This window comes from Motacilla alba, chromosome 17 (assembly GCF_015832195.1).
Source record: "Motacilla alba alba isolate MOTALB_02 chromosome 17, Motacilla_alba_V1.0_pri, whole genome shotgun sequence".
NCBI lineage: Eukaryota > Metazoa > Chordata > Aves > Passeriformes > Motacillidae > Motacilla > Motacilla alba.
Window position 1 is genome coordinate 3,733,266 of NC_052032.1, and position 25,852 is coordinate 3,759,117.

The following is a 25,852-nucleotide window of genomic DNA, read 5'->3' on the forward strand; positions in this document are numbered from 1 at the left end:
AAGGGAAAAAAAATAAAAATTAAGTATTATCTTGCTGTCAAAAATGCCCTTGAGCTCGGGAAGGGAGGTGTGAAGAGGGTGACAGTCAGTCAGTGCTTTGCAGGGGTAGATGGTGGCCACAGGGACACGGCCCTGCTGCACTGGAAGCAAACCAATCCCAAAGCAGAAAGCCAGGCACTGACAGCCAGAATCACTGGAAGGAGGAATAGACCCAGGATTTGCACCTCCCTGGAGCCCCCACGCAGCACAGAGGGGGTCTTGGCTTTAGAGGCAGAGCAGGAGCTCCCAGCCAGGCCATAAACACCTTCAGAAACCCAACCAGGCCCTGGCTTGGAGATGTCTCACTGCCCAATAACTGTGCCAAGTGCTCCCTAGGAGAGGGAGTAGCCAGATCCCCCCAGGCCAACCTTCCCCACCTCCTCTAACACACCTGGAGCACGAGCACAGAGGTAAAAAAAAGTGTTAGAGCCACTTAAAGGAGATGAAGGAAGCACTTTGCCATGTCCCCTCCTGTCCCCTGGGGCGGGATGCTGGGCTGATGATGGACAGGGCACACAGAGCCTGAATGCCCAGGCAGCGCTGGGCTGGAATCCTGTCCCCAGCAGTGATGGTGTTCAGCTCATAGAAAGCACACAGGAGACACTGGGCTTCGTGGCAGGAAGAGGAAGGGAAAGTATTTGGGAAGGAGGACACAGGTTGTATCCTAAGGGAAAAAGGATATGGACATAGAGAGTGTGGGGACAGGAGAGGGGAGCCAGGGCCCCCCTGTGCCAAGCACAGCACAGCCAGGGAACCCCACTGCTGGGGCAGGGGAGCTCAAGTGATGGGGGCCCTCTGAGATGTGCTCCAGCTGGGGACAGGAAAGGAAATAAAGGAGTGGGAAAGCAGCCCAGGGACCTGGGTGAAATATTCCACCCAAGAAACAAATAGCTGTGCCCATTTTATTTCCCCTACAGAACTCCATGAGGCCTCAAGGAATAAAAAAAAAAAAAATAATAAAAAAAAAAAAAGGCAACAAACCAACAAAACAGAATCATCTTTGCTGGTAACTCAAAACTTGGCTTGGGTTCACTCAAAAAGTTAATGAACCTTCTGAAAAATCTGGGCAAAGTTTCAAGCCTGTGCTGCAGTCCTGACCCAGGGAAGGGATCTGCAGGGCTCCTGCCTCCCCAGGGACACATGTGCAGCCCAGACGCCATCCCAGACCCAGATCCGTGTCCAGCACCTCAGCTCCTGCTGCAGGCAATGTCAGGATGTATAAAGACAGTGGAATTACAGCTGACTGTGTGTGGCAGGAACAACTCCTTCTCTCCTGTTGCTTTTGCAGGAGGGAAGAGAGGTACAGGGCAGGAATTAACTCTCACAACAAAGCCATGGGCGCTCACACACCCCTGGCAAAGCACATCTTCCCTGGCTAAGCTGGGATTAGAGGCCAAACCCATTCCTGTGACATTTCTGTGGCATGGCCAGCAATGCTGTCAGCTCCATCCCCCGGCACCACTGCCCCCCCATTCTGAGGTGCAGCAAAGGAAGGCTCTGGCCAGGAGCTTCTCAAAGGAACTTCCCAAGCATCCACTCATTACAATCATCTCCTGTATTCTAGAGATCATCTTCAGCAAGGGCTGAGGACAAGAATCTCTCCCTTCTACAGAAAATCTGCATTTCAAGCAGGAAGCACCAGGCTGCAGAGAAAGAGTCACCTCACAGACACAGGACAATTCTGCAGGGCTCAGTTTGCCCACAACAGCCAAACAATCCCACACTCAAACCTCCTGCCAGGGATGGAGCTTTTCACACCCACACATGCTGTGCTGTTTTCTTTCTTTGTTCTGTCTCTCACTTATATTTCCAGGCTCATTTTCCAAGTGTGCAGTTCTAACCCTTTCCCCCTCTCCAACACTCCATCCCATTGACAATTCAGCAGGACATAAAAACATTCCCTATCCAACTCAGTAAGATGCAGCCCCCAGCTCCTTTCCCTTCCATCATCCTGCATCTCATCCTGCCCAACAGCCCCAATGCAAAGCCTCTCTCCTCTCTCACATGCATTCAGTGCCAGATCTGAAGTCCCACTGATGAGACACTCAAAAAACCAGATTTAAGTTGTAAAAGCCAAATAGCTGCTTGTTCAGATAAAGTAAAAAATTTAAAAATAAAGGATTTGTGCAGCCATTGTCTCTGTTCCTCCTTCCAAAACTAAGGACAGAGCTGTGGAGATGACCCAGATTCTAAGAGATGAACAGGTTCACCTTTTGCAGAGGGTTGCTGTGTGGGATCCTCAGGCCCTTTAAAGACTTGCTTTGGCAAATGAATGGCACGCATACACACTGGATATACCAACCCTACTCCTTTTTTTCTGTATGTTATCCCAGTGGGATTGAAGGGACAATACACTGAATCCCATTTTACAGATGGAGCTCTAAAACACGGAGGAACCATGGACCAGATCCAAACATGTAGGCAAGCACCTCATATGATACTGAAACTTTAAAAGGCAGCACAGCACATAAACAGTGCATTATTAAAAGGTCACAAACACCCCAGATGGAGACATTCAACGCACTGGATCATCTTTTTACTTTTAGGTCAGACTTGTCCTTTGCAAGAAATGCTGCAGCCCTTACTCACTTCAAAGATAAAACTTCATCTTCAGAAAGAAATGGCCAAGCCCAAAAGCTTGCCTTTGCACAATGCCCAAACACAAAGACCAAGCAGAAACCTCCACTGGCACTTCACCACTCTCCAGCACAGACAGGAGGAACTACAAGGATCCTTGTTCCTCTCCCAACAGCTTCTTCCCCACACTCTTTTGCTTTGTTTAATTTTCTCAGAAGATCAAGCACTGTGTTGGTTTTTGTTTGTTGTTTTTTTTTTTTTTTCCTGGCCTATTCAAACACATCTCTCCCTGTCTGGAAACCCAACCAAGAAGGGACACAAACACCTGCAAACCAGACTCACCACCCTGCTCCTCACCCCCCTCCTCCAAGGGGGTCCCTCCATCCCCTCCGATGCCACCAGCAGCTGGGACTCACCATGACTGAGATGTGAAGAATGTGCATCTGCTCCTCCACGATCTCCGAGGGCTCCTGGAGGCTGGGTGGGGTGGCCCTGGAGAGCTGCTCAGCGCTGCTCATGGACACGTGGAAGTACAGGGTGCCATTCTCCAGCCACTGCTGCTTCCAGTGCACCAGCGAAATGTCCGACACCGTCCCCGACATCTCTGCAGGGACACAACACACAGCTCAGGGTCAGCTTTCACCGTGCCAAAGGCGTTATTCTGAATTATCAAGGAACTTGGGACTTTTGAGTCTTACTCCCATGTTGGGGAAGATGAAACAGGAAAGCCTTATAAATATGATTGCCTGGCAAAAGAGTTTGAGAATATGGAAACTATAGGTGAGATTGAAATGAAAGCAAGCTTTGAGATACCTTAGTTACTGAACAACTGGGAAACAATGGTATGGCTGGCTGAAGGTGATCCCCTTTGGATGAAACAATACCCTCTGCCTGCAGACAGGTCCCAGGGCCAGAGCAGACCCCACCAGCTTGGCAGAGGGGGCCCAACGAGGAGTTTTTAGGGTTTAAAATGTAACACAGTGTGGTAATGTAATGATTCTTATATGTGTGTAAATGCTATAGGATTTGTATCTTGTATTAGATTGGTTAGTGAGAATTAGAATATTCAACACAGAAGATTTATGGTATTGTAACGGGAACATGGCGCTCTCTCTCATCCTCTTTACCTGGCCTTCTTTCTCTTTCCACTCTCTTTCCCTGTCTCTCATCCTCTTTACCACTCTCTGGCCTTCTTCCTCTTCCCACTCTCTTTCCCTGTCTCTCCCTCTCTGGGTCTGGCAGCTCCCAGCAGGGCCGTGCCCCCAGGCCCTTGGCAATGAACCGCGAGTTCCCAGACCTGGCTTCAGAGATCTCTGGTCTCCATCCATCCCGACCATCCTACCCCCTGCTGCTCCTACACCCCCAGAATTGCTTCTATTTCATTTTAGCCTCTACCTGCTACTTCCCCTACATATGAACAGAAACGTTTGTCTTTCTTAATAAAAATCAAGGGGCTACAGAGTGCCTGGGGATTTCTAGAATAGAAAGGCAAGAACAGCAAATCACACAGGATGCCCTAAACCTCCTGTGGCTTTGCCAGGAAACAGGCTGGACGAAGCTCCCAGGGAGCTGCAGCCAAGCCCAAGGGAGTTTCACGGCTCAGGGAGGCCACTCAGTGCCAGACAAGGCAGGCTGCAGACACCAGAACACACTATTCTGGCATTTACAATGGAAACCTTCTTCCAGCTGTGAGGCAGCAGCACAGCTGTATTTAATAGGGACACTCTCAGCACAGACTGTGAGCTCCAGCAGCAAGGGAAAACCTCCAGCCTTGACAAATATCTATTGACATTGGAGCTGCCCCTGTCAGTCACCTTCTGCAGCTTCTGGTGGTTTTACATCCCCCAGTCCTGATTTGCAGCACAGGCACCCTGGATTACAGCACACACCACCAGCCTTCCCTGACCTAGGGCACTGAACTGGGGCTTTGCAGAACCCAAAGGGCACCCCCAGACCCCCAGACCTGTGGAGGCAACAGCTCCCAGCCTCAGCTGCAGCTCCTGAGTGGGCCAGGAGCACTGACAGCTCCACAGCTGCCCAGCACGTTGCACACAGATCTCTGCAGAGAATGGGTCTGGCAGCTGAATCAAAACCAAAAAACAAAACAAAACAAAAAAATACTAGTACAAAATGAGCCAAAATATTTCTCCTTCACCACATATTTTTGTGTTTGTTTTTCCATTTCCAGTATAAGCAATGGGAAGCAAGACAGGTCTCCTTAGTCACTGAGCCCACAGCTTCAGCAGCTTTGAGGAAGACCCAAATTCAATTCCCTCCTATTTGGGAAGAGACCAGGTCTGTCAGCCCCTGACCCACTGTCTGCAGGTGTGGCTGCCCCAGAACAGTCAGGAACACAAGCTCAGGTGCTTCTGGCACCACAGTGGGAACAGAGACAAAGTTCTCCTCCTCCTCCTCGGCTGCAGAGGGTCAGCGGGAGGACAGCACTGGCTCCTCTGGGGGCAAAGCAGCCAGGAAATGCTGGTGGCATTTTGCATTTTATTATCCTGAGCCCAGCTGGGCAAAAGCACATCCAGTTCCAGCTCCCAGTGGAGAGGAAGGAAGGAACGAGCCCAGCTGAGGCTGTCCTGAGGAGCCACCCACACCCTGCAGGACACGATGCTTCAACAAGACACCTGGGAGGTGAGCAGCCACTCAGGCTACAAGACCAGGCACCTGCCCTTCTACAAACCCAGCCCAACAGAAAAACCTCTCAATCCTTCAGGAACAGTTTTTCTCACCCCTGAAATCAATATATTTCCCAGGAGCAAGCTCCTGGCTTCCCAACATGGACCAAAAGAGAGCCAACCAAGCTCTCATGGAGAAGACCCATCACACCACAGGTGCTGCAGGGCTGAGGGCAGGGCCAAGGCCACCCCATTACTGCCAGATCCCTGACTCAGCACCTCACTGGTGGCACTCCCGAGCCACCACTGTGTCACCTCCATCTCACCAGAGGGGCTTGCTCATTGCCTCTGCCCCCAGCACTGCACCTTCCTTATCCCCAACCCCTGTGCACCTCTGAGCACTCAGAGAGAAACCAAACAGCTCCTGACCACACCTGGATCCAGCAGGAGCTCACACTTGTGCCTGGGAGGGGATGCACGGGCTCCTTGTCACATCCCTGTCACCACCTGACATCGTGCTAAGGACCCTGCTCTCCTGTGACATGAAAGGCTCTTTGCTGCAGCAAATCAGCAGCAAGAGGGTGTTGCTTGTACTCTGTAAATCACAGCAGCCCTGCAGCTCCTTCAAGACCTGGGAACCTCAGGGAAGGAATCCTGTCTGTCCCCCCTCCAAGCAAGGCTCAAGCAGAAGGTTTCTTACAGCAGTAAAAATAAGAATAAAATGAGAGAAATATCAAGGCTGCTTAATTGCAGTCATCTTCCCAGCAATACTTCAAAGGTCTGTACTGAAAAGCATCTCCTTGTCTAATTAAAATCAAAACAAATGTTACTTTTAGGAGCAAAAGCACTCACTCAGCTTTGCAGCAGAAATCCAAGATCATCCTCAGAGGCAAACAGGCCATGGGAGAGCAGGGAAGCATCAAGGGAAAGAGTCTGTTATGCAAAGCCATAATCTTAATTCTATCCAGAGGGACAGTCACCCACAGGAGGGGATGATTTGCAGCATTACACACTCATCACACACATATCCTGCAGCAGACCTTTCCTGAAGAGCTCAGCAAGGAGGTTATATCACCCAGCCCACAGCACAGACCACGTGGATGCCACCAGGACCCCACTGCTGCAGTTCCAAAGGCTACATCACATTAGGGAAGCAAGGAAAAATCCTCCAGGGTCAACCTTTCTCCAATTTTTTTCCCTTACACACACACATTTTTGCATGGGATGTTTAAAAGGATCACAGAGAACATTTCTCAGGAGTTCTGAAATATAGGCAATTTTTTGGATTTTAGCCTAGACTGAAGATAAGCCTGTTTCATTTTCAAAAGGTCTCTTCCAAAAGTAGAAACTTCAATTTAACATTCATTTCACAATTTTAAGCAAACCCAGCAGCCAGGAAATTTGTGACAAACATGGACTTGCCAAGCCTGGGTACCCATTCCCACACTCTTATAAACACTTGTGTGCTTGAGCTTTCATTTCAGGCCACCTGGTTACTACCCCAGCACCCCCAGGACACCACGAGCCTTCAATCAGATCCACCACTCACAATAAAAAATAATAATAATAAAAAAAGCTTTTCAAGCCCTGTAGCTGCAGAATCCCTCAATCCCCAAACAGAAGGAAGTTTTTTGGCCTCATATACCTGACACTGATATTGCTCTGCCTGTGTTTCACTGGACACACATTGTCACTCCACTACCTGCTGTAGTTACAGCAGTGAAAGCCCGTCCATCAGACAGAATGTAATAGTCTGCAGCAAGATTGGCTGTTATCAGAGCTTTCAAACGCTTTTGGAACAGATTAAGGGCATTCCTGCACCAAAACTGAATGAGATACAGTTAAGGTTTTAAATGTGCGGCAATGGAAAAGCACTTGTGGTGTATAGCTGTGGAAAATCTCAGTATCTAGTGGATGGGGAGCTATCAGATGGGGTTCAAACAGCCCTTTGTGGGTAAAACACCAAGTGAAACAGCCAAACAGATCATCAAACATCTGCCATGCCCCCTTCCTACCTGCTCACTGTGCTCAGCAGAGAGGAGGCAATGAAGAAACAAGGAGCATCCTCCTTCCCCACAGCAGGCAGCCAGACTTCTCCCCTTCAAAGACCCCAGGCAGGCACCACCTCCAACCCAGAGCAGAGGATCTGAGGAATCTCTTCTCCCCAACACCAGCAGGTATCTGTCCCTCCCAGGTGCCTCTCCGAACCTCACAACTGCCATCACCTCCCACCCCACAGCTCAGCTGAGCCCAGGGGCAGCCCCCGCCAGCCCTCGGTACCACCTGAGGATGGTCTGGAAGTAAGAAAAAGGCACACAGAGCATTTCTGCTCTTCCTTAAGCTCTGTGCCTTACACAGCTTCTACAGTATTTAATATTTGCCTTGGAAATCAAACAAGCAATCCAAACAAAACTCTCCCCAGGGCTCAGCCTCTGACCTGGGCACGTGCCCATCAGCAGGTCACCCATCCAGGACAAGGCAGGGGACAGCAGTGACCACGGCAAGATCCCTTCCAACCAACTCTCTAATCCCCTTTTTTTTCCCTTTGCTGTTGCTACAACCCTTTCGTATAAACATTTCATTGAAATCTTCAACTTGTATTACAATCAAACTTAAAAGCAAAGGGGCCTAAATGCATTTGGTTGGGAACCAAGACGATTCCCATAAAAGCAGATTATGCTGACGTGATGAATACAAAATGAAACAGCCAATATTAAAGTTGCAGGATTGTTACTCCATGCCTCAGGCTCCTGGCCACCCTACCCATCTCCTCCCTCCTCTCCCCCTTGGTCTCACTGAAGCCAGGGACAGCCTTTTCACCTCTGCCTTCTCCAGGGCAGCCTGCCAAGCCTGAAATATTCACCAGCTCTCCCAAGCCCCCACCCCAACCTTATGCAATGCCTCAACATTCACCATTTCTGGGGAGGTTGCAGCCCTGCCTTATCTGTCATGGTGCTTTACAAAGCCTGTGTTGTATTTAATTGGCTTGTTCTTGCTAATCTACCATGATTCTTGTATTTTTATTTCATTCTTGAAGGCCATTATTAAAATAAGCCCTTTTGCTTAAAGCAGCTCATCCCCACAAGGTTCCCCGCCCCCAGATAACCAAACGCTCCTGGTGCTTCCTCCTGGCTCCCCAGCACTGCTCAGACCTGCTGGGCACCTTTCCTTCAGCACCAGCTGCTTGGGGAGATGGCTAAGGAGCCAGTGAGTAATTTCCAGTGCACAGATCCAGGCTCCTCTGGCCTCTTTCCTCCCCACCTGCTCCATGCCAGCAGGAGCTGCACCCTGCAGCCAGGCTTCCTCATCCCACCTGCACAACTCAGCATCCTAACCTGGCAGAGGAAAAGCTGGGGATCTGCTCAGTGATTGTATTTCCTTTTAGAGAGACACCATTCCAGCTTGTGCCCCCTTCTTCCACACCCCTCATCCTGCCTGCCACCCCGTTCCATCTGCTGTTACTCCAGGGGCTCTCCTGAGTTAACGTTCTCCAGAGGCACCGACCTTGGATAAAGTGTTAGTTTAGAGATTCTTCAGTGCTAGCTACCACTTATGCTAATAAAGCAAATTTATGCAGAAAGTCATAAACAGAGAGCTCTCCCCAGTGCCCTTGCCAGCGCAGGATTGCTCCCTGTGGAACAGATTATCACACTCTGTGCAGACTAGTTCCAAAATTACTCTAGAAATGGGGCTTCCCCCATGCTCCCAGGGGGGCTATTCTGCAGTCAAACAGGCCCTAAGAGTTCTAAGAGTTTGGGTCTTTTGGTGGCAATGTGGTGGAGTTTTTTATCCGAATCATTAGCTCAGGTTTTTTCCTTCCCTTCCCCTCCACTCCTGTTCCTTCCCTTACACACCTCCTCCCCTGCTCTCCCCTCACAGAGCTCCCTGGGGCAGCACACAAACGCAGCTGCAGATCATAAAAAGTAATAGAGAAGCTCAGAAATTTAAGAAAGAGGGGAAAAAAAGGGATGACAACCTCGCTCTGATCATCTCCTTTCAAAGCTCCTGTCTGTGAGAACACAGGCTGCACCTGCAGGGCATTTTGGGGGCAGCTCCGGTGCTGTGTGGGGCTGCATGGACACAGAATCAGGGAATGGTTTGAGTTAGAAACTCTCTCTGAGATCATCGAGTCCAGTCGTGATCCCAGCAGTGCCAAATCCAAGGCATGATGCTGGCTGGAGGAGGGCTAGGGACAGCCTGCTCTTGGGGTGGTCCAAGGGGGGTCCTGCTGGCACCAAGTGCAGGCTGGAGCACTCTGCATTCCCTCCCAGCACTCTGCCATTCCCTGCATTCCCTGTCACACACCTGACCTCGGATAGGCCAGTGGGATTTGCAGAAAAGGGGGTTTGGCTGTTTAGGCAAAATGGGATTTGCAGTAAAGGGGGTTTGGCTGTTTAGGCAAAATGGGATTTGCAGTAAAGGATGTCGGAACTCGGAATGTCCCGCAGACATTCTCGGATGTTCCAGACCCAGGTCAAAAGCATCTGAGACCCTGGCATGCAGCCAGAGACCCCTGTGGCTTTGAATCTGACCCATGGAACAGTTTACCAACTTTGCAGGAAGAACAAGAAGTCACAAAAGTTTAGACATTGTAGTAGAAGTGGTCACGAAGTGAAAGGAAGGATTTCTGAGTGCTGTACAGGGGGGGTTTTAAGCCTTGTACGCAGGGGTCCAAGTTTTGTACATGGGGGTCAGGAGTTCTAAGATGGAGGGATTTGGGTGTGCCCTGCCCTCCTTCTTTCTCCTTCCTAGCCTCCATGTCTTTGGTGATGTTGGCACTCACAGATTGGTTTAGAGTAGAAAGTCACCATTCAATATAGATAGTAGGTACTGGGGAAAAAGCATAAACATATAGTACGTAATATATGATATAAAAGATGGCAGCAGCCCCTGGGAGGGCAGTGTGCCTTTGTCTGACCTGCTGAACGGGCCACAGCAGCTCAGGGAGAAGAATCTTTTAGATAACCAACAATAAACAACCTTGAGAACAGACAACAGAAGACTACTGAGTCTTTCTTCGAAGGCACGGGTTGGAAGAGGGACTTTTCCATCTTTTGGGGTCACCCCAATCCGGGGGTGAAACCCCACAAAGGGGGTTTGGCTGTTTAGGCCAAATGGGATTTGCAGTAAAGGGGGTTTGGCTGTTTAGGCCAAATGGGATTTGCAGTAAAGGGGGTTTGGCTGTTTTCAGGCTCTGCTGGAAGGACAAGAACAAGCAGCAGGGTTCAGGCATGCTCCTGGGACCATTCACCTCAAAACCACACAGATGTGGGAGGAACTAAGCTGCCACCAAAGGGGTCATGACAACCAGAGCAATGCAACTGACGGTGAGGGCAGATCCCAAGCTCAACAGGAACCCAAAAAACAAGAAAACCTCCTCACTTTGGATGGAGAGCTTGCAGTCTGCATCATCCAGGAGATGAGCCAGGGTGAGCAGGGAGGACAGAGCCAGCCCCTTCCAGGCCCAGCCCCTGAAAACACTTCAGACAACCAGAGGGTCAGGCTGCTCCAACTCAGCTCTCTTGGTCTTAGCTCTGGAGCCTTCTGTGCCACCTCCACATCCCTTTGGCCTTTCTAATCTCTGGCTTTAGGGCCCCTGGACACATCAGGGAGCAGATACTGATTTGCCTGTGCTGCCCACAGATCTCAGTCTGGTTCCACAAACCCCAGAGAAGCTCAGCACAGTGTGCTCCTGCAGCTGCTTTGATTGCAATTCAGGCTCCAGCACATTACCCTTGTTTATAATGCCAGGGCTTCCGTGTGGTGCCTCAGGCACTCTGAAATTATTACAGTACTCTTTGACTTTCAATTCCTTTCCGTTCAATTCCATCTTCACCTGTCAGCAGAGGCTCCCCCTGGCCAGTGGCGGGAGCCAAAGGCAGACAGTGCTGGAATCTGTTCCTGCAGGGATTGCTGGCACATGGATGAGACATCTCTGTTGGAATGAGAAGCACCAGGTATGGCAGAGCAAGGGGGACAGCACTCCTGGGTGAGGCTGTCTCAGAGAGAGGAGGCACCAGGCTCAGAGCAGCACCAGGGGTGCTCAGCCATGGCCCCTCCATGGTGTGACTGGGCACTGGAATGGTCTGCCCAGGGCGGTGGTGGAGTCACCTTCCCTGGATGTGTTTAAAAGAGCCTGGACGTGGCACTCAGTGCCAAGGTTCAGTTGATGAGGAGGTGCTAGGTCATAGGTTGGACTTGATGATCTCAAAGGTCTTTCCAACCTAGTTCATCCTGGGATTCTGTGATGCTGCCACGAGGAAAAAGCAGGTGAAGGAAAGTGACTTCAAGCATCAAAGCCCCTCCTTCATGTATTCTGCAGAGGTGAAGGCCAAGGTGCCAGAGAGGTGTATGTGAAGGAGGTGCCTTGATGCATGGATTTTCACTCCTTCCCTCTCCTGCCCCAGTCCTCACCCTCTGTTAAGGCATGGGAGTTTTCTTCAGAGTTTTAGCAAAAGCCTCAAGCTTTGCCACTTCTCTGGAGGCTCCTGGCTCACCCAAGAGAAATGCAGTGTTTACTTTTGAAGCAGCACTTGAAGGCACAAGGAAGAGGAAAGAGCCAGCTCTTTCCTCATGTCACAGGGGAAAGAGCTGCTGGCCCATGAAAGCTGCACTCGTGGCAGTGCCTGGGGAAAGCTGGGACAGCCCTCTGCTCCCAGTTGCTCCAGATCCTCAAATCTAACAGACAGACCTGATAAATGGGGAGAAAGAGGTCTCCCTAAAAGGCAAAAGCATCATTTTGTGATGGTCCAGTTATCAATCTCTGGTAAAGAAATCCGTGTCTTTGACGGTGAAGCTTTTCTGAAGTGAAGGGGCACACAACACTGGCCCGGCTCCGTGCTCAGGGTGGATCAAGTGAGACAGATTTTCGTGCAGACTGTGGGGCTTTCCTGGCTCAGAAAACCCAGTGATGGGCAGAGAATGAACAGATCTGCTGCATCAGCACAGGCAATGACACCCAGCCCTGAGCCCTGCATGGACCTGGCCTGCCCCGCTGCAGGTGCCACATGGGACACCTCTCCACACTGTCCCAGCCCTGTATGGGACTCCAGCCTGTCTGAAAACCCAGCCTGGCTCCTGTGGGACCACCACAAGCCTTAGAGAGTCTATTCCCACCACACATCCAGAGGAATGGCCTTTGAAAACCTTCACAAGGCACCTGCGTAAGAAAAAAACCCTGTTTAATCCCCAAGGCCTGGCAGAGCTCAGCCATCTGTGCCTCTAAGGTGACACCAGAGTTTGCTGGAGCCTGAATGGATCTGAAGCATCCAATGACACAACCATGGGCTGCTGGGAAGAGCTGCTGCCTCTGATAACCACAAACTTGAATTTTCACTGCAGCCAAGGGACCACAGGGCAGGTGGCTGGGGAAGGGGCACGGGGAGGGCATTGTGCATCACCTGCAGGGGCAGCACACGGCTCCCAGGGCACAGGAAATGCTGGCACACGGAAACAGGGCCAGATGGGTTCTGCTGGTGCCATAACCCACAGAAGGAGGGGGAAGGAGCCCAGTCAGCCCCACCTGCCTGCATTGCTGCTGCTTCCCTTTCCTGGGCACCAAGAGGGCTGGGCTGGGGATGCCTTTTCCCAGGACAGCCTCAAGCACAGACACCACGGCAGCAGGGCACTGTCAGGATGGCACTAGATAAGGCTTGTGCAAAGGGAAAATGTTTAGAAAGCCACCCCTATGGCCTCTTCCTTGTGCAGGCAACTGCAGCAACAGCAACTTTCCCTTTGTCTGCGAGTTTCTGCAGGAGCTGGGAGCTGGGAGCAGGGCAAGGGCAGCCCGGCACAGCAGGGTGGGCATCAGGGCAGAGCAGACCTGTCACAAAGGGACAGAGAGGGAACGTGCTTGTCTTCCCTGCAAGCTGTGACAGGAGCAGAAGGGCAACATGACCTATTCAGGTGACTTGAAGAGTGTGGCAAAGCCAGGCAGGCTCCAGGACAAAGCAGAGAGGTGCATTTGCTTTACAGCTGCCGAGGAGCAAGCGCCAGCCTCGCGGGGTGAGCACGGCTCCGAGCTCCATTAGAACCAGCCAAGAGCTTTGTAAGTCCTCTGCATTTTTAAACCTCTCTTTGGGAAACAGACCTCTTAAAATGATAAGGCAGTTTGATAGCTTAAGGGCTCTGCTCAGACTGTGAAGTAATTTTAGTAATTTTTCTACAATGGCTCCTCCACGGACCTGCCCCCCCAAAGGGGAGGGGTGGAACAGGCAGAGGAGGAGGAGAAAACAGGAGAGAGGAGGTCTGGTGCCTTCCACTAACAGTTCTAAACTAACTAAACACTAAAACAGTTCCACCTGCTCAGAGATGGACGCCCTCTTCCAAGGAGAAGGAGCTGGTTGGGTATTTTCAGGAGAGAAAAAAAAAAAAAGCAGCTAGTGGATTACTTGGGAGCTTCTGCCTCTGTGTCACCTGGAGCACCAGGTGCGTGCATCCAAAGCCAAACAGTCTGAAAATTCTGGGTATGCCCTTGCCCAAAAAGGCAAAAATATCAGTTACCAGGAATGAGCAGTTGCTGCTGCCCCTCCACCTGGATTGTGACGGAGGCTCCTTCACTCCCTTCTCTGCTGCCAAGGCAGACATCCACAGTGGTTGCCGAAGGATTAAGAATGTTACCTCATCTCCAGGACAGGCTTTTGAGTGCTCCCTGAAAAGCCCCTAGAGCCTGCCAGCTATCCAAGGTACCACTCAAGTACCCAGGTTTGTCTGGGATACTCAATAAACCCCAAATCCAGCTCTGACCTCCAGAAATGAGTTCTTGAAATCTCACAGAAAATTTTTTTCTCTTTAAGATTATGACACCTTAACCAGGAGCAACCTTGCATGTTTATCTACCCCAGCAGCCAGCAAGGCTCCCAGGACACCCTGACAGGAATGGCCCAGCGTGTCCCAGCCCAGGACACCCTGACAGGAATGGCCCAGCGTGTCCCAGCCCAGGACACCCTGACAGGAATAGCCCAGCGTGTCACAACCCAGGACACCCTGACAGGAATGGCCCAGCGTGTCCCAGCCCAGGACACCCTGACAGGAATGGCCCAGCGTGTCCCAGCCCAGGACACCCTGACAGGAATGGCCCAGCGTGTCCCAGCCCAGGACACCCTGACAGGAGTGGCCCAGCGTGTCACAACCCAGGACACCCTGACAGGAATGGCCCAGCGTGTCCCAGCCCAGGACACCCTGTCAGGAATGGCCCAGCGTGTCCCAGCCCAGGACACCCTGACAGGAATGGCCCAGCGTGTCACAACCCAGGACACCCTGACAGGAATGGCCCAGCGTGTCACAACCCAGGACACCCTGACAGGAGTGGCCCAGCGTGTCCCAGCCCAGGACACCCTGACAGGAATGGCCCAGCGTGTCCCAGCCCAGGACACTCGACATCCTCCCACCAGCCAAGCACCACCAGAGTTCTGCAGGAAAGAAGCCCAGCAAGGTCTAAGGGAGAGCAGACTGCTGCTCCTAAAGATGCCATCCAGGGTGCCAGACCCCGCTGAGCAGGACAAATCCCCTGGGCAGCCTCAGCCCTGGAGCCAAGGGCTGCCCTTGCAGGCTGCAAACCCTCAGGCTGCCAGAAGCAAAAAGGTTTATTGAGATTAGCTGTGAAAATTCTCACCTCTCTCTGGACTGACTCCCACTGCAGTGAACTGGAAGCAGCTGATGTAAGAGCACAGCAAAGTCCTGCAGGGCTCAGAAAGTGGCATCGTAAGATGAGGAGACGTTAAAACCCAAAATAATAAAAGCAACCAAATTTATTAAGGCTTCTCAAAGCCTGGGAGCAAAACAATTTTTCCCCATTTAAAAGCGGGTAAGGCATAAGAGAAGCTGAGCAATTTGTCAGAGATTGGAAGCAACAAAGGGGCAGAGACCAAAGCCTGAAGCTGACACCACACACAGCCACCACCCAGCCACCCCATTCCAGCCTTTTTCCTGCAGCTTCCCCAGCAGGAAAGGGTAATCCATGGCATTATCTGGCTCCCCCACTATTAGATCCAGCAGCAGCATGGTCTCATTTGCTGTCCTAACAAGAGCCTCAGTGAAAGCTGCACAGGAGCTGCCCAGAAAGGGACACCTACACCGAGACAAAGGAGACACAGAGCACTTTTCCCCTTGATCTGCATACACAAAGGTCATGGGAAAGTGGCAGAGGGGGATGAATCTTGCAGCCTCATTAGAGGGAAAGAAACTGTTTCTGCAAATAATTGATTTCTAAATTTATCCCCTAATTAAATAGGTTCCCTGGACGAATCCGCATGCAGGATGCAAGGTGATGATTTAGTGCCTGGCTTCCTCCAGAAACGCATCAACACATGTTTGCAAATTGTCTCTCTGCCAGACTCAAAGGAAGGGTGATCATCTCCCCACACCCACTCTCCTGGGCCCCTCCTGACACCTGGAGCCCGGGCACACCTGGCAGAGCCCCCTCTGTGCCAGGTTCATCAGAGCCACCCGCAGGGACAGGGATGTTTGTCACCTGTCCCCATGCTCCAGAGCAGGGCACCCATCCCTGCTCACACCCAGCCCCGTGGGAGGCCAGCCAGAGGGGTTTTTGGCAGGCAGCAGCTGTAAAACTCCAGCAGGACTGGAAATGCACTGCCCAAACTCGGCACGTAGCGTGGCAAGAATGAGAAGCATTATCTCCAAAACACGCTCTTGCTTCCTACATCAATTCCACGGCTGTTCCTGTCTAGTCGCTTTGACTTTTTCCTACAGACACCATCAGCTAATAAAACCTCCAGAGACGGATCCTGGGATAAAACCAGGCTACAAGCTCTGCAAAAATTAAGCACATTTATCACTCTTCCACGGAGAGCTCCTTTTGGAAAGCAGAGAGCCCTGATGCTCTCAGACAAGCATCAAAGGGTTTGGGACGTGGAAACTCCATGTTAGCTTGAGAGACTGCTGTGGCAAACGTCCCTGCTGTGACAGAGCCCTGGTAATTAGCTCCTGCTGTCTGGGACAGTGAGCAGAGCCCGCAGCCTGTCCATCTTTGCTGGATCAGATCTCCCTTCCCAAAAAGAGAGGCCCTTGCCTGCATTTACGCACTGTCCTCTCTCTGAAAGCAGCAGCACTTTTCATCCCCTCCTCTTTCCTCCCCGCCAGCTTTCCACCCCACAAGGTCCTTTGTGCACTGGGTGTACAGGTTCACCCTCCTTCAGCCCTTTGGTGCTGAGTCTTCAGGATCTACAGATGTGATTGTCCCCCCGATGTCCCACACGCTGGGGTCCCTGCTCCTGGCACGTGAGGCTCACAAGGATTCAGCCATAGGTTTAGATTTAGACTAAATATTAGGAATTCTTTGCTATTGAGGGTGTGGGGCCCTGGCACAGGGTGCCCAGAGGAGCTGTGGCTGCCCCTGGATCCCTGGAATTGTCCAAGGCCAGGCTGGATGGGGCTTGGAGCCACCTGGGATAGTGGAAGGTGTCCCTGCCCATGGCAGGGGCTGGGATGGGATGGGCTTTAAGGTCCTTTCCAAAACAAAGCATTCTATAATTCCGTGATTCTATAGGTGCAGCCTAGAGATGCTGTGCAGTGCTCACCCCTGTCACACTGAGCAGATGTGATTTTCTCCCCCCACCTCCCCCAAAAGAGTCTTCAAAACTGGAGCATCTCGTGGCATTTTGGATTTCTCAACACTTCTGGATGAAAACTACCTTATTAAGTGAGTTCTCCATCAAAAAATCACTACCACAGATGGAACTCAGGCCCTAACCTACTTCTGCACTCAAAAAATAAAACACCATTAGGTGGCTAAATACTTTAGGAACTGTGTCCCTTCATCTCCCTGCTGTGGTTTTCTGTCTGTAGCAGAGCATCCTCCTTTATAAATTGCCTCCGAGAGCCTCTGATCTCGTCTAAAAGAAAACAATATTATTCACAGGATGGGAAAGAGATGGAAGAGAGCTAATTAGTGCTTGTACAGAGGAGTTTGCAAGATATGACATTTAAATGAAGCCTGATTTTCAGATGGTGGTGCTAATATCTTCACGTTACGTCACTGCCTTTTTCTTCCAGAGGTGCTTTTTTAGCTCACCTTGAGCATTTTTTAAAGGCAAAAAAAATTTCTTTAGGTACCAAAGCAAATTCATAATCCAGCTCTCCAGCACTTTCCAACCTGAGCAAGTTAAAACTCCACTAAAAGCAGCGTCCTTGAGGGCCTGTTCCCCAAGGATGTGTGCACATAAAGCAAGGAAAATGTGTGGTTATTAGAGTTTAGCTTTATTGTTTCCAAAAAACACACTGAAGATTGTGTTTATGATTCTGGAGAAAATAAAAGCCTCTCTCCAATTGTTAAAATAGTGAACATGAGATACTCCAGTGACTTCTAAACAATCAAACTGCACAGCACTCTCTACTTGGATTCCAGAAAAGTCTGTGCAAGAGTGAGAATGAGCCTGAGTAGGGACAGGAGTTAAACCCACACCTCACCTTAGAGCCAAAGGAAGCAGAATTAGCTTATACAGTCATTTCATAAGTTACATGGAAGACAAGAAAACAGCTCAAAACTCATTGCAGAATCCCTTAAGAGCCAGTTTTGTTGGCTTTCAGATACATCCTGGTCTCTGAATGATCAAATCCCCTTTGAAAGCCAGACTTGAGCAAGAGAATCATTCAGACACACTCAAAACCAAACAAAAAAGTGAAATCCTAGCTGGAGCTTTCTCTCTGGCCCTTGCACGGGTTTCTTGCAAAGCCTTCCCCACCCAGCAGGACATTCACACCTTCAGAGAGCTTTTCCTGCCCCACATCCCTACCATGCTGAAGGTCTGCAGGGAAGGGTTTGCATCCATCAAACAGCATTGCCCAAAAAACCCAACAGCCTCCACCACTTCTGCCCCTCCACCTTCAGCCTGGAGGAGGGACAACCCACAGGTTGGTATTTTTTATCCTCCTCCTTTAACTATTACCAAGACTCTGTGAGATTATGAATTATTGAATGGAGCTGTCACTGCAGTTTAGGATGATGATGATGATGATGATGATGATGGAAGGGAAATGCAGGCTGCAGAGGGGCCGTGTCCCCGGCACAGGAGCAGGGCAGGGAGCCAAGGGCCATGTCCAAGGGGATCCTTACCCAGGTACTCAGTGTCTCTGCCCATCCATCAGAGCCTGACACCTGCCTGGCACAATGGGGATCAAATCCATCTTGGAGGAAGCCAAGGGAAATACACCTTCCACAGGGAGGGGAGGGAAACTCCTCACACCCTGTTCATCACCCTGCATCCTGCTTGAAAACCCTGGACTGAGCCCCTCCTGGCCATGCCTGCTGGATGACCTGGACTGGCTGACCTGGCAGAATCAGCTCTTCCTTGGAGCTTCAGCACAAGAAACAGACTGGGGGAAGGGATGGAAAAAGCCAGTGAGGACAGAGATCCTGGGAAGGTGGTGACAGAATCCAGCCTCCAGAGAATTTCACAGACACTTTCTGGAACATATTACTGGCAGCTCTAAAACAACCTGTTATCATAGGCCTCTGGGGCTTGCAATAAAACCCAAAATGTATTTTCCCCAGGTTAGATAGATAGCTGAAAATTAAAGGAACAGCCTGAAAAAATATGTCAATTCCACCCATCCTTTTGTGTACATTTACTTGCAAGCTCCTCAGAGATGGGGGGAAGGGGGGGCTCAGCACCAGAGCAGGGGTGCCACAGCTGCCTTCATCCCAGCATGGCAGCAGCATGCAAACCACGTCCTGCTCCCAAATCCACCTTGCTGGTTAATGGCTGCATTCCAAGAAACACATAACAGCATTGAACTGAGTCTAAAACAGTTTTAAAGAAACACCAAAATCAACACACACAGCCAGATCTTCCAGTTGAGGCAGCACTGAGTGTCCAAAGTAACTCCACACTTTCTGCGCATCCTGATCCAGAAACATATCCCAGAATTGATCAGAACAGGGGAGTTTCCAGGGTCAGACTTGATTCTCTTTTATAAATTTCTTCTGGAGGCCACCTTCTGTGTCACAGCATATGTCACAGCTGAGATAGCCACAATACAGACTATCACCATACAATTCCAGAAAGCTTCAACCCATACACACTAACACCTTACCTCATCAGAAGGCTTCAGGTGTCTGCCCATACACAGTAACATCACCTCAGAATGCTGCAAGTGTCCACCCTTCTGGATCTTCAGCCCAACCTTTTACACCCCTAATGTCCATGCACTGCCCCTGTGTCCCTCTGCTGCCTTTGGTGGCTGCTCAGCACCCCTGGGCACTCCATGGCTCACTGCTGTCAGTGCTGCTCACCTGCCTCTCACAGCTGCGCCCATTGGGGGTGAGGCTGAGCCAGCCCCACTCCCAATCACCACAAACTCCGTGCCTGCACTTCTGGAAAAGGCCATAGCCAAAACGAACACGCTGCCCCAAAGACGTGAGTTTTATTAACTGAACTCAACTTGGAAAAAGCTGAGGATCAACTTTTCCCGCAAGGGCTTTGCCACTATGGCCAACATTGGCCATCTATTTGCCACTACGGCCATCACATCACACACTATACTGCTACCTGCACCCAAGGTTAAAATCCTAATTTCCTCAAAAATTAAAAGCATTGTGTCTCCAGAGGTGCACACCAGAGCTCTGCTCGTTCCAAGCCTGCCCTTCACCTCCACAAGATGCCCAGCTCATCCCCTGCGTGTGATGGCAATCGATCTGGTCCCTGCTTGGCTCACAAATCCTGCCTGCTTGCTCTTTTTTTCACCCTGGATATTAAGGGAAGGAAATATCTGGATCTATTTGAAATGAATTATACTGCAGTAATTGCAGCTCCTATAGGGCAGTATTAGGTCAAACTGCCCTTTTTGTGCTGTGTCTCAAGCACTGGAGATGATGAATGGGCTCATTTTCCGCAGGGCTGGACGCTCACAGCTCCAGGTGAAGCCCACGCAAACCACAGATGCTCACTGCTCCAATACCACAGCTCCTGCCAAGCCCTTCCTTTAATAAAACATCCGAACTCACACTGTACAAACACAATTCTGGCACACATTCCTTGCCACTTGTTGTCATCATCCCATGGGTCCTCGGCACACGCTGCCATCCCCACTGCTGTCCTCTCCAGGCTGCACTTGACTGCTTAAGAAATCTGTGCCACTCTCGCCCCAGAAGGACCTTTTCAGCCCAAAACAGATTCTCCTCTGCCATTCTAACTCTGTGTTAATTATTAAGATAGGGTGGGATTGCAGAGACTAATTACCACTGTAAAGTTACTCTCCTGAAGGCTGATAAGGGAAATAATTAGGATGGACAAGCGTGGATTACAGAGCTCTAAATCTCTCTCTCTCCCGTCAAGATAATTCTACTACCCAAGCTCACAGATGACAAGAGAGTCCATCAGCAAACACGAAGCAGTGGTGGAGACAAACAACAGGCTGGACCTTCCCAGACTCCAGAGAGCACAGACCCTTCCTGCTGCAGCACAAGGGGGACTCTTCTCCAGCAGCTTCAGACTGGAGCAAGCCTCCAACAGGCACCTCCACGGACCTCAGCACAGTCACCCTGGACATAGGCACAGAGCCTGGGAAATCCCCAAAGGATCAGCCCCGTGCACATCTTCCAGTCAGCTCCCATCCCATGCTCACCAGCTGGTTTGTCCACATGCCTCACAGGAGAGGTAGAGCTGGGGCAGCTCAGGGGACATGGTCTGAAGTGTGACCTAGTGGGCGGCAGGAGGTTGGAGCAGGATGATCTTTAAGGTCCCTTCCAAGCCAAGCCATTCTCTGATTCCATGATCTCCACGAGGTCCATCCCACAGGACCTTGCATGAACCATTTTGTGGCTCACCACAGGACACAGGGTCCCTGTGCTCTGCTCAGACCCTGCAGCTCTCGGTTTGTGCAAAACACAGCAGAAGGGAGGGTCGAGCTCGGGCAGAGCTGCCAGCACTGCTGAAATGAATCTTCATCCAGCCAGCAGAGCTGAGCACGAGCCAACTCACCCCAGCTCCAGGCAGCTCCCAGCCCACCCAGCTCCTGCTCCCTCCCAGCTCCCAGGGTCACATTCCTCGGCACATCTCACATGCATTCCTCATGCAGTCACACAGATTATTTTCCTCTAACAATTTCAGGCACCCTGCGCTAGAGCATTTATAACTAATACATATTCTAATGTTCCTGTTCACCTGAGACACTCGAAACTTTCCTGGCTCATTTGTCAGGTTTATTTATTTATTTATTTTTTAAAATACCTTCTTCCCCTCAGGCCAGTCAAATGAGTCCAGTTAATTTTCATTTCCACGGACATGGAAAGTCATCTCAAGGTCATTTCTGGGTTATTTTACAGCTTCAGATCTGGAGGGTTTTGCGGGATTTGCAATTGAGGCTTCTGGTTATCTACTGCATATTGAAACAAAAAGGAACCAGCTGAGGAAAGACAGTGATGAAGCACCCCATTGACACCCAGGTAATTAAGGAGAAACAAACATGTTTGTTGGCTGAAACAAGGGAAAAAATGATGCAAACCACTTTATTCTAGCAAAGGAAGAGAGGAGGGAGGAAAGAAAAAGCAGCAGCTAATGGGTTTCCATCAGAAGGGCATGCTTTGCTCAAGCCAAAATCTTCCCAGTGTGTTTGCATTTCAGTGGGAAGGTTGTGGTGTGCCACTGGGAGGCTTTTGTCACTTCTGATCAGAAAGAGAGCAGAAAAAAGAATCCCAGTAAACCGCAAAACACAACGTTTGTGATGCAGGCAGACCAACACAGCCCCATTCTGAAAGGGAAATACAAAATATATCCATGCGCCTCCCAAGGGTTTGGAAGCACCGAAGCCCGGAGCTTTGCCATGGGACAGCCCCATCCCCTCCTGACCAGCTTTAGCACTAGGCTCCAGGAAATTGCTCTCTTGGGAAATGGTGACTCCCAGTGTCAGGCAGCCTCATGGCCAGGACCAGACGATGCTGGGGCCAAAGGAGGAAACAACTCCAGCAGTGATCCTCAGCGCTGGGCTCCCCAAGCTCCCCCGGCGCAGGCGCGCCTGCCGCGCTCCCGAAGCGTTTGTGAGATGTTTTAATATCGCCTGGCAGACGGGGAAATGCAATCATGACTGAGCCACACATCTCCCCGAGTCCTCAGGGAGCTCGGGTACAAGGCTGGCTTTGTTTCTATCCCAGGGAACAATCGAGATAGCAGGTTTGCAGCTCTCCTCACGCGCACTCTCCGGGGGCTGGGGACAGTAATTAGTTTGTGTGCACTGGAGGCATTTTGGGTTTCAGGCAGCCAGGCAGGAATAGTCAAGCTCTGGGGCAGCAAGTGCCCTCGAGAGACCTAGAGAGCTGATGGTGGGTGCTGAGCTGGTGCAATGCTGGCCTCAAGGTCCCCAAAACTGGCTTTGTCCCACTAATCACTTGCTATCCAAAAAGCATTGTTGATTTTGTGGGGTTTTGGGTTTTTTTGTTTGTTTTTTTTTCTGGTTTGGTTTGTTTTTTGTGTTTGTTTGGTTGTTTTTTTCCATGAACAAGCAACTTCCAGAGAGGAACAGCTATGAGAAATAGCTTATTTTAGTCTCCTTAAAAAAAACCACAAATCCTATTACTGAGGAGTGATTAATTCTGCTCCCCCAGTCCCAGGAGATGATGTTTCCCTTCCCAAGCAGAGCTCACCAGGTCTGAGGTACCAGCAGCACCTCCCCATGCTCAAAATAGCCTGGGAGCACTGGGAACAGGGCAAAGCCACAGCCCCAGCAGCACCAGGACTCAGGGGAGGGTGAGGAACATCAGTGAGGGCATTGCTGGACCACCAGTTCATAGGATCACAGAAGGGTTTGGTTGGAAGGGACCTTAAAGATCATCTTATTCCACCCCTTGCCCTATGCAGGGACACCTCCTACTATCCCAGGTTTGCTCAAACCCCCATCCAGCCTGGCCTTAGACACTTCCAGGGATCCAGGAGCAGCCACAGCTTCTCTGGGCACCCCGTGCCAGGCCCTCAGCACCTCACAGCGAAGAATTTCTTCCTGTTATGTCCCATCCATCCCTGCCCTCTGCCAGTGGGAAGCCATTCCCTGTGTCCTGTCACTCCAGGCCCTTGTCCCAAGTCTCCCTCCAGATCTCCTGAAGCCCCTTTAGGTACAGGAAGGGGCTCTAAGGTCTCCCCAGAGCCTGGCTCCAGAGCAGAGGGGCTCCAGCCCTTGGAGCAGCTCCTTGGCCTCCTCTGGATCTCTCCAGCAGCTCCAGCTCCTCCCTGTGCTGGCTCAGGGCTGGCTCAGCTCTGCAGAGCAGAGCAGAGTAGGAGAATCCCCTCCCTCCACACAGGCTGGCCATGCTGCTGAAGCTCAGTTCCAGTTCTGCTCCAAGCTAAACTCAGGTCACCTTGGGGAGGTTTAAACACCTCGGTACAGAGCTGTCCTGCCACAGCTGCCCCTTTCCCTGGTCTCACAGGGAGCCCTGGAAGCACAGAGACGCAGCAGTGACCTGACACCTCCAGCTGCTCGGGCCAGGTCCTTGCAAGATGCTAATGCTGTAAGAGTAGAGCTGAAGTCAGGACTATTTTCCTGCTGACTGTGAAATCGGTGTTAAAAAAAATGGAGAAATGTATCGCCATGTACACTTGTCCAGCCACAGCAGTACCAAAGGCACAGTGCACAGCCTTGAGATTTAGTCATTTTTTGGTTGTTGAAAGCACTAAGGAAAATAATACAACATCAAATGTTTTGCTGTGAACTCAGTGTTTCGTTTGACAGTTAGTTCTGAAATACTGAATGTCTGAAACCAAGCCAAAAAACCCCTAAATTTTAGAAAAAGATCATTAAATCACTGTTGGGCCAAACCTATTAAAAAAAAGAAATGCTTGAGTCAGAAAAATCTCAGCTCTGCTGTGGGATCAGCCCAGTGGGAATGAGCCCTGGGCACCAGAAAGGAAAAAAGGATGGAAACCCATCCAAGCTTGGCCAGTGGAAGGAATGGCCCTGCCCTTGCCCTTCCCAGAGCTCCTGTGTCCATCTGTCAGCACGGATCTGGCCACAGCACCTGCCCAGTAAGGATTTTCCAAGTTCACACATCCAGGGGTTGGGTTTAACACTGGCCCAAAGCTCCTGCCCCTGTGGGTCAGGGGATGAGGTGTGAGCTGCCACAGGGCTCCACCAAGATGCAGCGATCAGCAACCCAAATTAAACACAACCCAAATTAAACCCCGCTGCTGCCAGCCCCTTGGCTGGGCCAGACTCCCTGTTCTGAGCCAGAATGAGCCCCTTCTCCACACACCAGTGGCCACAGGAAAAAGCTGCTGTTTCAGCACCCTGCACAGCCAGCCAGGAGCAGGGAACCCTCCCCAGCTTCACCTCACTGCTCCTGCTCCTTCTGAGCTTCCCTTTTGCTCACAGCTCCCCAGGCACTCTCTGCTGTCTTGTTTTTTTAACAGGAAAATACAAAATAATCCTGAATGAAGAGATGTGACTTCTCCTAACAGCAGCCCCTGGGGCTGTGCATCCCTGCTGCTGCCCAGGGATGTACCATGGCCCCTGGAGCTGGAGAGGCTCCTGGTTCACAGGGATCTGTGCTGCTGGAGGGAAGAGGGAGGAGAGAGGAGATAAGGACTCGCTCCTGCTCATGGTGCAGAGAAGGATTAGATACTTACAAATATTTTATCCTAGCTAAAGTAATTGCACCACTTGTTCTTATGAGTCAGAGCTATTTATTTTCATGCTTCAGGGCATCAGTTGATCACACCAGCTGAGGTCAGGCAGAAATTCCCACTGCTCCTGTAAGCATTTTGCATATTGCAGGGATGTGCATTAGCACCAGTCCCTGCAGCCTGGCACTCCCCCATCCCAGTCACCCTCCACACTCCCATCCCGTGCAGGGGACACACCAGCACCTGAAGGGAGATGCCAAAAAAGGTGGGGAGAGGCTTTTTGCAAGGGCATGTAGTGATAGGACGAGGGCCAATGGCTTCACACTGCCAGTAAGTTTAGATGAGATACCAGGAAGAAATTCTTTGTGAGGGCAGTGAGGCCCTTGCAGAGGTTGCCCAGGATCCCTGGAAGTGTCCAAGGCCAGGTTGGACAGGCTTGGAGCAACCTGGGGTAGTGGAAGGTGTCCTGCCCATGGCAGAGAGGCGTAACAAGATGATCTTTAAGGCCCTTTCCAAACAAACCATTCTGTATTCTGTGATTCTATGGTTTTAAGAAGTACAACACAACAAACAGTCACTGCTCTCAGCAGTGTAATGCCTGTCTGTGGAACAGCACATCCCACACTCCTGCCCTAGGCGGGAAACCTCTTGGTACCTCTGGGTTTGGGCCACATCCAGCTCCACTCCAGCCTCCAGGCAGGAACTGGGCAGAGACCAGCAGGAAGAGCATCCAAATGAGAAGGGATGGTATTGGTTGTGCAGGAAGCAGAAATGAAGATAACTCCTTTTGACCCTGGAGCACAAGAGCCAAACTGGGGTCACTGAAGCTCATTTTGGTGGCCAGCAATGCCGTGGCCTCTGCTGGGAGCAGACAGGGATAACTCTCATTCCTGAGTGCTTGTAGACATGCAGCTCTAATTGTGCCACCACCGAGAACCCTCCCCAAAACAATATTTGGCTGATATTAATAAATAAAAATGAGGCAGCATGTGCTTGGAAGGGGCAGAGGAATGCAAGAAAACAGACAAGAGCCTTGGACTGGGAAAA

General features: G+C 50.8%; 1 protein-coding gene across 1 annotated transcript in view; it reads right to left on the reverse strand.

Annotated features, from left to right (window-relative positions):
• ASTN2 (astrotactin 2) overlaps nt 1-25,852 on the reverse strand; it is a 323,686-nt gene that overhangs the window by 266,167 nt on the left and 31,667 nt on the right. Inside the window, exon 2 of the mRNA XM_038156713.1 lies at nt 3,033-3,220. Coding sequence (XP_038012641.1) covers nt 3,033-3,220 — 188 coding nt within the window. The remainder of the gene's footprint in view (nt 1-3,032; nt 3,221-25,852) is intronic.